The sequence below is a fragment of the Caretta caretta genome, chromosome 8 (assembly GCF_965140235.1).
Source record: "Caretta caretta isolate rCarCar2 chromosome 8, rCarCar1.hap1, whole genome shotgun sequence".
NCBI classification, from domain to species: domain Eukaryota; kingdom Metazoa; phylum Chordata; order Testudines; family Cheloniidae; genus Caretta; species Caretta caretta.
The window spans coordinates 6,732,225-6,744,152 of record NC_134213.1 but is presented as its reverse complement, the minus strand read 5'-3'; the positions used below and the strand labels follow the sequence as shown (position 1 = coordinate 6,744,152).

The 11,928-nt window shown below is 43.7% G+C and overlaps 1 protein-coding gene across 1 annotated transcript; it reads right to left on the bottom strand.

Annotated features, from left to right (window-relative positions):
• Window positions 1-324: 324 nt before the first annotated feature.
• Window positions 325-11,905, bottom strand: RBM22 (RNA binding motif protein 22). The gene is made up of 11 exons (XM_048859941.2): window positions 11,753-11,905; window positions 11,048-11,101; window positions 9,938-9,967; window positions 7,936-8,068; window positions 7,067-7,167; window positions 6,734-6,906; window positions 4,683-4,883; window positions 3,828-3,992; window positions 3,271-3,359; window positions 2,350-2,481; window positions 325-1,570 (listed from the first exon to the last, which is right to left on the bottom strand). The coding sequence occupies exons 1-11, from the start codon at window positions 11,804-11,806 to the stop codon at window positions 1,440-1,442; spliced, it is 1,263 nt and encodes a 420-aa protein (XP_048715898.1). The 5' UTR covers window positions 11,807-11,905; the 3' UTR covers window positions 325-1,439.
• Between the last annotated feature and the right edge of the window lie 23 nt (window positions 11,906-11,928).

Genomic DNA, 11,928 nt, shown 5'->3' with positions numbered 1-11,928 from the left:
GATGAAAGGCCAGTGCACTAACCAAGTGCACCCCCTAGAGTACTGTATTCTCCTATGCAAGATCCTACATGGTGCCTGCAACGTCAAAACTTCACATTCCACTTAAGCAGGGGCCTAGCCCTACGTTCCAAAGAGCCGCACGGTGAGGCAGAACTGGGGCTGTACGCTAGCTATCTCATGCCACTCTTCATCTTTACGAGGACAGAGGGCTCAGCCAAACAAGGTCAGACAATACTCAGACAAATTTTGCCTCTGGAAGCAGGGTCCAAATATTTGGAAAATCTGCCCATTTTAATTTAAAAAACAAAAACAAGTAAATAAGGCTTTATCTCATCACATGTTTCTCTTTACCAAAACATATCTACAGATCAGTTACATCAAAGCAACAGACTTTTGTACTTTAAAATCCCCCACCCGGACTCCTAAGCACTGTATTAAATTACAGACTTTATGCAGAGAAAAGATGCTCCAGGGTGAATGCTGAACTCAGAGCTCTTAAAAAAAAAAAAAAAAGAACAGAAAATGGTTTGGTCCATTTCACAGCTTGAGAGCCATTTTACGCGAAGGCCACAAAAGCCATAGTTCAGACTGGATGAGCTTGCAGTATTACTGCTGTCTCATTCCTGGCAGTTTCAGTAACAATGTTCATTCTCCAAGGAGAGGGGCGGGAAGGTCCCAGCTGGCCTATCTGAAATAGATGGCTACTTGAGTGCCTGTTTGGGTCATGCTGGAATTGGCAGTAGGGGAATTGTTTGCATTACCTAGCACTTAACTGACTAACTACAAGGGCTTAGGATTCTCCACTTTTTCCTCACGATCAGAAGAAAAGCAACCCAAAAAAGGAGAAAAAAAGGTCACAGTAAGTAGAAGGAGAAATCCCTGGAAGTTGTGCGCCTGATGCTAGTTTCCTTTCCCCTCAGTGTTATCTTGGAGAGTTCTGGCTTAGTGCTAGAGGACCTGGTATCTTTTTTCAATGATGAATCACTAGTTATTTGACTCCGGAATGAATATTACTAGCAAAATTTCCAGTTAAGTCTGTACAAGAGACCCCAATCCATTCCAGGGTGTAAACTGCTGAGGCTATCAAACCGGCTAAAGGTGTGTTTTTTTTCCCCCAGGAGAAAAATTTATTTCAAAATGTGCAAAATTGAACACAATGATGGGATTGTAATTCTCGTACAATTCATTCATGAACCCTCTAGATCACGTCTCTCCACATTCCTCCCTCCCACATCCCCCACCCATGATAGTAAGTGAATGATTCAGGTTATATGAATGACCAGATTCGCTAGTGGCAACACAACAGAGCTCAGCTTGCCCTGTGCGTGCAAGCAGGAAGCAAGGCTTAGTCTCCAGCTCGCCCACAGCTGAACATATTATGCTACCATGGTAACCAAAAAAATGACATCTACTCAAACGGTGAACAGGTCAATGGGATGCTAGGGAGTGTTGTTCTTCCCAGCGTGGGCACCCATCCTCTGTGGATCTTGAGAAGGGTAGTGGATGGGGCCTGGGGCTCTCATGAAGGGAGGTGGAGGCCCCATGGTGTGGAACATGTGCGGTCCAAAACCTGCAGACACAGAACACAAGTGTCAGATTACCAGGCGCCCTGATGAAGTATTTTATTGTTGCCTGTGTGTCATTCAAGCCAGATAAGCAAAACATAACTGAGCCCACGGAAAGGGTGCCCCCTCTCCTCCTTCCCCAGTTTCTGAGGAATCCCAATTTACACCCTTTTAACCTTTCTGCCAGCATAATGAACAGCTGAGGACATGTTGCTATTCAATGACAGACTGTAGATTCCAATTCCGCGAGTGCCTGTTCCCCTGCTCCCTATTATATTACGAACTGCCAAATGTTTTGTTTTCACTACTGAACATACCAGAAGTATTTGGGTAACGAGACCATCCAGCGCAGCTGGACAAACCCAACACTTCCTGAAGTTCCACCGGGATAAGGCTTCACGTTTTGAATATACAAACAGTCAAATATTGACACTAACATTCTCTCTGTTTAGAGTCTCTCCTAGAAGTTGGGGACAACATGAGGTTTACTCGGCTATCAGCTAAGCAGGGTGGGCCTCAGCACAGGTTATGAGACTCTCCTGGGTACTGCAGAATTTTGCAGAGAACATATTACACCACAGGCAGTTCAGTCTAACGAAGAGCCAGTTCTACAGTACAAGCTGGTTCATAAACCCAGATCACACTTAGTAGGTACCACACAAAACTACAATAGAGAGCATCTGCTAGTAGGTAATCTGGCAAGTAAGACCTGATTCCAGCCCTCTTTGGTAAAGGACATAGTTCTAACTCTCCCCACAGAGTGGGGGAAGGGGAAGGGAATTACCTGGAGGTGGGGGCGGAGCAATGCCAGGGGGTGGTGGCAGGGCAATGTTAACCACGGCTGGAGGGCCACTGGGAGGTAGGTTGAAGTAATTTGCAGATGCCTCTTCTTCTGCAGCTGGAGGAGGGGGAAGAGCTTCAAGACACAAACATCCCTTGGTTACTGGTGAAAGCTAGCAGGCAAAATATAAGCAAGTATCCACCCCATCCCTAAGGGGAGTGCTTCAATCAGCTCTTCCGACAGGAACCTTGTTAGTAATGTGTATCTAACAGACGCAGGATGCCAGTGAACCTCTAGAACAACAGCTGTGACCCCTTCCACAGGCTCTGACCCTTCCACAATGAAAATCCAATCCTAATCCTAAACAACTGGGATTGCCTGCCCCAAAAGATGACACTGAATGGATCAAGAACACACAACCAGATCTTATGCCACAGAAGGTCTCAATGATTTAAGTGCCTTTATTCTAACCATTGTAACTTTTCAGAGGAACAGCCGTGTTAGTCTGTATTCGCAAAAAGAAAAGGAGTACTTGTGGCACCTTAGAGACTAACCAATTTATTTGAGCATGAGCTTTCATGCTCAAATAAATTGGTTAGTCTCTAAGGTGCCACAAGTACTCCTTTTCTTTTTGTAACTTTTCAATCACCCTGTAAAAAAGGCCTTGAGTCACCTTGAATTTCCTTCTAGCCAAAGATCCCTTCATTGCCCATAAATACAAGACTCACCAGCCAGCTCTTATTCGAACACAGGTTCATTAACTACTCTGAGAATGAGATGTGCTGCTGCCCTACTGGCCCCAGGTCCCAATGGTATAGAGAGCAAACCAAGAAGTGTAACTCTGTTCTGCCTCATGGCAGTGACAAGTGACCTGCTGTTCTGTGTTTGAGAGGGCAATCACTGGTATAGAACCATTTCTCTTACCTCCAGGTAGCCCTGGGACTGGCTCCAGCTTTATACCAGATTCTGTAGTACCTTCTTTTTCCTTCTCTTTCCCTCTTGCTGCTTGGGACCTGAAATCAAAGCCAAAAGCATTAGAACTGAAGAAGGAGGTGGCAGAGTGGGTAGACCCTCACAAGAGACAGTTTTACGTCACCAATCCCAGACCCACTGCTTCAGGCCAAGGATCACGAATTTACAGAATGCTAGCAGCAGGGACTTGGTGAGTTGGCGCAAAAGGAGTTAGTGTTGTTTTTTCAGACAGCAGTGTACCCACCCCAAAATAGAATTTCTCAAAGAGACCCAATGCCAATTACCCTCCAATACCACATTCCCCACCAAAAGACAGGCAACCCACTAAATATTTGGGTCTTTTACACACTTGGCTTCCATTCTAAGTCACCAAGACTTTTGAGTTGAATAAGGAACAGTACATGACTCTGAAGTGCGCAGTTAAGAGCGGATTCTCCAAAAACAATATCCTGAGGAAAACCTCCAAAAAGGAAATAAATGCTTCCCCACTTCCTCTCCCACTTGCTCACCTCCCCCACTTGACGTTGAGTCTGCGTCCATTGACAATAAGCTTGTTAAAGGATTTCTCAGCAGCCACTTCTGCAGCTTGCCGTGTCGCGAACTGGATGAATGCACACTGCTGCCTCTGTACCACGGTTATCGTCCGGATCTCTCCAAACTGGTAGAAGTGATTTCTGCAAGGAAAGGACAGCAAAATTGGATTCTGCTGCTCTTCTCCATAAAACACACAATACATTAAAGGTCTCACATGCTCACACCCTTGGGAGACAAGCACCCTTTCCCCTCTATATCATGGATTCAAATCCAGTGTTAGAAAAGAGGGGAAATGCCTGTCACAGAACTTTAATCCCTACATACAGTTATGCAGCAACAGTGCCAGGGGTTTCTTCAGAATTCAGGAATTCGGAAGATGGAGGTTACATGAGGGAATTTCAACTGTACAAGTGTAAAATGGGATCCTCAGGGCACCAACAGCAATGATGCATTTTGGGGGGGATTTTTGGTGGAGGTGGGAGGGGAAGAAAAGAATTTAAACACAGCACAGATGATGTTGCTTAGATTTAACTGTATTCCCACCTCCAGAAATTCTGCGCTCCTCTAAATAGACCTATTCGCCAGCTTCCGGTTAGGGTAAAGTGAAGAGAGTGGTCATTCACTTCTGACTGGTATGGACAAATGAAGGGGCTGCATAACCAAGGGATGAACAGCCCCCTTCACTCTCATTCAGGCATAGCAACCTCAACAAAATGCTCGCTAAAGATGAACACTGTGACAAGCATCTTAGGAAAATGTTAGCAAGCTAATTCTCCATTATCAAGGCATCAAGCTGAAAAGCAAATGCAAACTCAGATGTACCAACATACCTCAGATCAGTCTCGGTGATGGTGTCTCCCAGGCCTCCTACATATAGTGTGGTAATGGTCTTGTCATCAGGTGGGTCCAGACGAGGCATGGTTGAAGCCCGTTTCAGAAGCTTATCAGCTACAGGATCATTAATACCATAATAACGATCTTTGATGTTCTGATCGGCCAGAGGATCGTCTGGGTCTGTAGGTTTCTCGTGTCTAAAGTAGAGTAAACAAAGCATTTCATAACATTACACTGTTACAACTGCACCAGAATAACATGACTGCAACAGCCACCTCTCTCCTTAAAAGGCTGAGGACTAACAGTATTCAAATAATCACACCAAAATGACACACAATTAAAGAGCCCTAAGAACTCAAATTACTTATTAATTTATTATAACATTCGCCACCTAGAGTTTTAACAAATAGCAGCTCGGACAGCTCACCCAAGGTTCCATGAAATTGCATGAGCTGGGTTTCAAACAAAGTTACTTGCTGAGATATGTTCAGATCACTGACTGTGGGACAGTATTTTCTGCTGCAAGAACTGATGTTGCCAAGAGAGGCAATGAACAATGTAAGAGAAAAGCTGCACTTGTTCTGTGGATTGATGTTTCAGCTCACTGCTGAATACACACAGTATGATCAAGAAAGAACTTGCTGGAAAGGGATTCATTCACTCGTAATATATGTCAAGTTAACATTCAGTTTCAGAAAGCCTTTGACAAGGTCCCTTATCAAAGGCTCTGAAGCAAAGTAAGCAGTCATGAGATAAGCGAGAAGGTCCTCTCCTGGATGAAAAGACAGGAAACAAAGGGTAGGAATAAATGGTCAGAGAGGTAAATAGTGGTGTCCCCCAGGGATCTGTACTGGGACCAGTGCTGTTCAACATATTCATAAATGATCTGGAAAAAGAGGTAAACAGTGAGGTGGCAAAATTTGAAGAGGATACAAAATTACTCAAGAGAGTTAAATCCAAAGCAGACTATGAAGAGTTACGAAGGGATCTCGCAAAACTGGGCAACAAAACAGCAGATGAAATTCAGTGTTGATAAATGCAAAGTAATGCACCATGGAAAACAATCCCAACTACCTGTACAAAATGATGGGGTCTATATTAGCTGTTACTACTCAAGAAAGATCTTGGAGTCGTGGATAGTTCTCTGAAAACATCTACTCAACGTCCAGCAGCAGTCAAAAAAGCTAACAGAATGTTGGGAATCATTAGGAAAGGGATAGATATTAAGACAGAAGATATCATAATGCTACTATATAAATCACTGGTTTGCCCACACCTTGAATACTGTGTGTTGTTTTGGTTGCCCCATCTCAAAAAACATACATTAGACTTGGAAAAGGTCCAGAGAAGGGCAACAAAAATGATTAAGGGTATGGGACAGCTTCCATACAAGGAGCAATTAGAAAGAGTGGGGACTTTTCAGCTTGGAAAAGAGATGACTAAAAGGGGGATATGACAGAGGTCTACAAAATCATAAAATGGTCTGGAGAAAGTGAATAAGGAAGTGTTATATACCCCTTCACATAACACTAGAACCAGGAGTCACTCAATGACATTAATAGGCATCAGGTTTAAAACAAACAAAAGGAAGTACTACTTCACACAACAGAGTCAGCCTGTGGAACTCATTGCCAGGGGATGTTGTGAAGGCAAAAGTATAACTGCGTTCAAAAAAAGAATTAGATAAGTTCATGGAGGATAGGCCCAACAATGGCTATTAGTCAAGATGGTCAGGGATACAACCCCATGTTCTGGGTGTCCAAAGACTAAATGCCAGAAGCTGGGAGTGGACGACAAGGGATAGATCACTCAATGTTTGCCCTATTCTGTTCATTCTCTGTGAAGCATCTGCCATTGGCCACTATCGGAAGACAGACTACTGGGCAACATGGACCATTGGTCTGACCCAGTGTGGCTGTTCTTATGTAATTTTTCCTGCAACATCTGCAAAAATGCTTATGAAGACCCTGCGTTACTTCCATTTTACTCAGAATTCCCTGTATTGCAAACCATTGTTAACATGTTAGCTTCTCAGACAAAACTGTACCTGTAGGGACACTCTTCCCCTCTCTTGCATTCTCCTTTCACCCAAAAAGAACAGATGTGGGGTCGGTTGCGTTTATAGTAAGGGGTGGTTCGAGCCAGTTTAAGCAACATGTCACTGGTAGAAGTAGCTTTTCCTAGAGCACCGACTGGTCTTGTCCCATCAGAGTTTGAAATCTAAGCAGTAGGTAAAGAATGCATATTTCATTACTTGGGACAGGAAACTGATGCACATAATCAGAGAAACCAGGAAGTTTTCAAGATTATCTAATTCATTTAATCTACAGCACAAGTGAGATAAGCCACCAACAGATTCGGTTAAAAATGCATTCCTTACTTCTCTCTCCATGTTCTGGGTGTAATACTCTTTATTGACATCAGATTTAGGCATGTCATCCTTAAAAGAGAGCCCTGCATCTCGAACCTGAATAGGTAGACCTAAAATTAAACGGAAGAACAAAATTAATATTAACCGAAAGCAGAAAGCCCAAAAGCGGTTATGATAACATATTAACGTAGCTGTATTCAGAGATAGGGGTCCTGAAGAGCAGTCAAATCTGTACTGATTCGTTGTTTTACACTGCATTAATTAATATCCTATGGATAGTATTACTTCACCTGCTGTGAAAGGTGAATGAGACTGAAAGTTTGTCTAGTTTCATGGTAGTTTTTTAAAAGCCTCATATTCTACTGAAACATATGTGAATAGTGGGAATTCAGTTAATCAAATATAATTCATCCTACATCTAGCATCCCCAACGGAACAATATTTACTCTTGCCAGCAACAAAGGCATGCAATGTCAAGATTCTAATCCTCTCTACAGTTAGAGTAAGATTCATTGGGTATCAAAGTCCAAACACACTTGGAAATTCATAGCAACTCAGTCGTATGAACACAGTCAATCAGATCACAGCACTCGTGTGTATGGGAAGATCCTATTTTAGAATGGATTCAATTATTAGACACGATTTAGTCTTTAATGAGCTGGAAAGTTTATGCACAGACAGGAGCACCATTTGGCATATATATGTGCCTTCTGGTATAGCCTAGAAGAGATCGCAGTCAGATTTGTTCAACTTCTCTCTCATACAAACATCTCTAAATAAATATGCATCTCCATGCCCTAGGCACACAGAGTCATGGAGATACACATTTATTTAGAGATGTATTAAAACTATGAGGAGACAGGAGACAAGCTACACACCATATTCCAGGTCAAGCAGGCAGGTCTGACACACATTCTTCAGCTTGCTACATGTTTGGCACACTTCTGTCTTCTTAAAGCGCATTCGAACACCTGGGCACCAGCGAAACACTGTGAAGGGCCTGGCACAAATCTGAGACAAAGAGAGCAGTGACTTGTACCGCTCTAATTGCGGCCAGCAATGACACTAGCATTCAGATTCTTATGGAAACTAAACTACTATTAGAGGCTTCCTCCCTTTTAATCACCTGCCTAATGTTACTACTTTAATATGTAAAAATTCAAGCAAACAACTCAGAAAACCCAATCTTTTCTTGAAAAAAGAAAAGGAGTACTTGTGGCACCTTAGAGACTAACAAATTTATTTGAGCATAAGCTTTCGTGAGTTACAGCTCACTTCATCAGTTGCAAATTAGCTGTAATGATCCTATATACTAAAGGATCATTACAGATAATTTGTAAGATATGTCTGCAAATTATATACTTGCTGAGATAGCAAGAGACCCAGTCCATCTGGCCACAGGCATTTAGGCCCAGAAAAGGGTGGCCTTACTCTGAAGTAATGCATACAGTCTCTGTGGGGAGGACGTTTCTACTTCCATTGTACACTGAACTCGGGGAAGGGGTGCTGGCTCTCAATACATCACTCTGGTTTCCTAACGAAAAGGAGATGATGGTAGGAAGGAGGAAAAGAGGGAAACAATACTCCTCCACTGGAGTCAATACAAGGCATTCTGCCTTATATTTCCAAGGGATATCACTAAAGATTCCTGCTTTCTCCTTTTTGAAACACAAAGGCTGGCTTGTCTCAGAGATACCCAGCATGAACCACTTGCTGGCAGGGGAGTTACTGAGATCCAGAGGGAAGCCAAGTTCCATCTACCACCCATTTGCTAAGGCAAAAGTGAAGAGGAAATGAATTTTTAACAGGAAAATGCTAGATTGATTAAATAAATTCAATAGTAATCCAGTCCAGCATTAACCACCACCATGTTATGAGATTTTTTTTTTTTTTGGGAGGAACAGCAACCGATAAATCCAAACTAAGAAGAGAATCAGATTGAAGTTCAAATCTCTTTGAGATTACTCCCCCCCTCCCCACCCCAATCTACTCTTTCTGAAAAAGTAATGTCAGTAACCTTCCCATCAGGAGTGCTGAACACTGCATCTTTTGGTGCCAACCTCTAGATTCAGTGAATCCACTAGGAGGGTGGGGTTAAAGAGCAACACCACACACTCCTGGGGCGAGAGGGAAGGAATTTGTATAACTAGGTGATTAGGTTATTTTTGTTCAGGTGTAATTATTCTCTTACAGAGTTTGAAACCTAAACCCTAGAACACTGTGCTCTTGCAAGAGACTGAGTGAAAATGACTAGAAGCAGAAGTGAATCTGAACAATTCCAAACTTTTTTTTTTAAGTGAATAACCAGACTAAATAGTGAAATAAAGGAAATAAACCTAAACATTTTTCAGATTTAATAATTAAGGGTCCAATCCTGAAAAAATGTACAATCATCTGTAACTTCACTCACATGAGAAGCCCCACTGACTTTCATGGATAAATCACATGACTAGAGTTATTAATTATTTATATTACTATAGCACCTATGAGCCCTAGTCACAGACCAGGACCCGATTGTGCTAGGTGCTGCAGAGAAACAGAAAAAAAATAAGATGGCCTCTTCCCCCAAAGAGCTTGCAATCTAAGTGTAAGACAAGAGACTACAGATGGATACAGAGAGATGGGGGAGTATACAAGGAAACAATGTGACAACATTGGTCAGCATGATAAGCAGTGAGCACACCAGTAGCTAACTGTTGTCAAGTATTTGTAGGCAACAGGGCATTCACATGCTCAAAGAGTTTGCAAAATCCACCCCTTAAAGTGTTAACAAAAATAAGCAATTGTTTGAAGCTGATATTTTCAGCATTATGTCTTAATTCTAAATGGAAACTAATGAGCTAGTCCAGAAGTCAACTCTTACAATGAAGACAAACATACCTTGCATTCTTTTCCATATTTCTCTTTGGTCTGGAATAAAATCAAATGAAAGTTACTAAAAAAGCCCACAAGCTACTCGTCAATGCTATGATCATACATTACATGACTTAGAAAATACTCCCCTGCTTTCATCTCTTCCACCCAACCATCCACATGTGGTACCACCATAGCATCTGCATATTTTCTCTCTGTGACGGTTGCATTTGGAGATGTCTGATCCTATGGCTTTCACTTAATCTGGACACCCTTTGAAAGGTAAGTGGGAGGAAATCACTTCCAAACCCTTCCACTTTTTCTGATGGTAGAATATTCAATAGAATATTTTTAAATCTTTCAAGAAACCCCTCAGCTTCGGCTTTTTAATATCCGTTTTCTAAACAATGACAAAACATCCAGAGATTCGTAACACACAAAAATAAATCCTCTATCAATCTTTGAAACACAGATGATATTTGCATAAAATATTATAGCTCATTAGAATTGCATAGACTAAAATGTGCTCAGGGAGAGAAGAGTGGAGAAAGGTGGATGTTTAAAATGAGAATACACTACATGATTGTACTTGGTGTTGGGAAAGGTAAAACAAAATGGAATGGTGACACGTACACAGCCTTCCACTGAAGAGGTCAATGCACTGGGTAAAACAACAAGGATTTAAAGGCCATTCAAGCAATCTTCATCAAATGATATCAAAGCACTTTTCAAAGCACATTTTAAAGATTGGGCAAGTCATTTAGCCTTTCAGTACATCACATTTCTCTAAGTCAAGAAGAGAGTCATCATCAAAAGTTGTGACAGAATCCATGTTTACCCCATCTCTTATGATTTAACCATTAGACAAGCGGTCTTGATTTCAGCTCAAGTTTTTGATTGTTTGATTTGTTTTATCGTGTTCCCCATACCCTTGGCCAATACCGAAATGTAGCCCTCTTCCCCTATGCATGCATGTTCTGCTGCCAAGAAGCAGCACACAGAAGCCTGTAGGTATGCATTTTGGCATCTCCTACTTGTCTCATTTGTCTGAGCTCATTTTTAGTCCCCTAAACCAGCGGTTCAATAGCTAGTCTCACCATACACCTTAAAGGACAATGACTCGAAGCAGTCACATACCATTCTGATATAGGGGTTTTCTCCAAGGCATGTCTGACACAGAATGGGGAAGTCCTGCATCAAGGAGGGGGGGAAAAAAACAGTCAGGACTAAATCTCAGAACTCACTTCAGATTAGGCCTCTGTTCAGCAGCAACATTTCCGCAGTCTGCGTCTCTCAGATCAGAGATGCTGGACTGGTGCTGGACTAATTTAAAGCTCTGACTACCCAAAGTGTGTGTGTGGGGGGGAGGAGGGGGACACGACAAAGGCCCCCAACACGTCCCAACCAGCTCCTAGCTGAAGCCTTGTGAAGAGCCACACACCCGCTGCCCGTTATTTGTATTTAAAAAGCAGAACACTCCCAAATACGTGGTAAGATCCCACCTGGTCAGGAGCCCAGATTAGACACCAGCAACCCCGGGGGAGGCCGTGGACTGTGCCCGTGCCCGTCATTTACACGGGGTCAGCGCCCAGCGGCCCCAGACAGGGAGCAAGGCCCGGCACCCGCCTCGGGAGAGAGCCCCTGGCCGAGAGCCTCCCAACCCACAGCCCCCGCCTCAGCCGCCCACACGCCCTTCAACCCCGGCCCCGGGCGGACCCCCGCCACCGCCAGGCTCCCTGGGCCCGGCCGGGCCGCCGAGGGAGGCTAAACCCACAGCGGGAGGGTGGCGGCCCCTCACCCCCACCGGGGAGCCTCGCCCCGCAGGCCCCGGCCGGGCCTTACCGCGTCCTCCCAGTTCTGCCGGTTGTAGGTGTTGGAGCCCAGGGACGTCGCCATCTTGGAACCAGCCCCGGTGGCCGCAGCCGCAAGGCCCAGACGGAAGCGCGCGCGCGCGCGCCGCTCCGCCAGCGGCCCGGCATGCACCGCGAAAGGAAGAAAGGCCGTGACCCCGGCATGAC

Coding starts and splice junctions, on each gene's coding strand:
- RBM22 (XM_048859941.2), bottom strand. CDS start 11,806: ATGGCGACGTCCCTGGGCTCCAACACCTACAACCGGCAGAACTGGGAG. Junction 11,102..11,752: donor GGCAGAACTGGGAGGACGCG/GTAAGGCCCGGC, acceptor TCCTTGATGCAG/GACTTCCCCATTCTGTGTCA. Junction 7,168..7,935: donor CCTGCTTGACCTGGAATATG/GTGTGTAGCTTG, acceptor GTTTAATTTTAG/GTCTACCTATTCAGGTTCGA.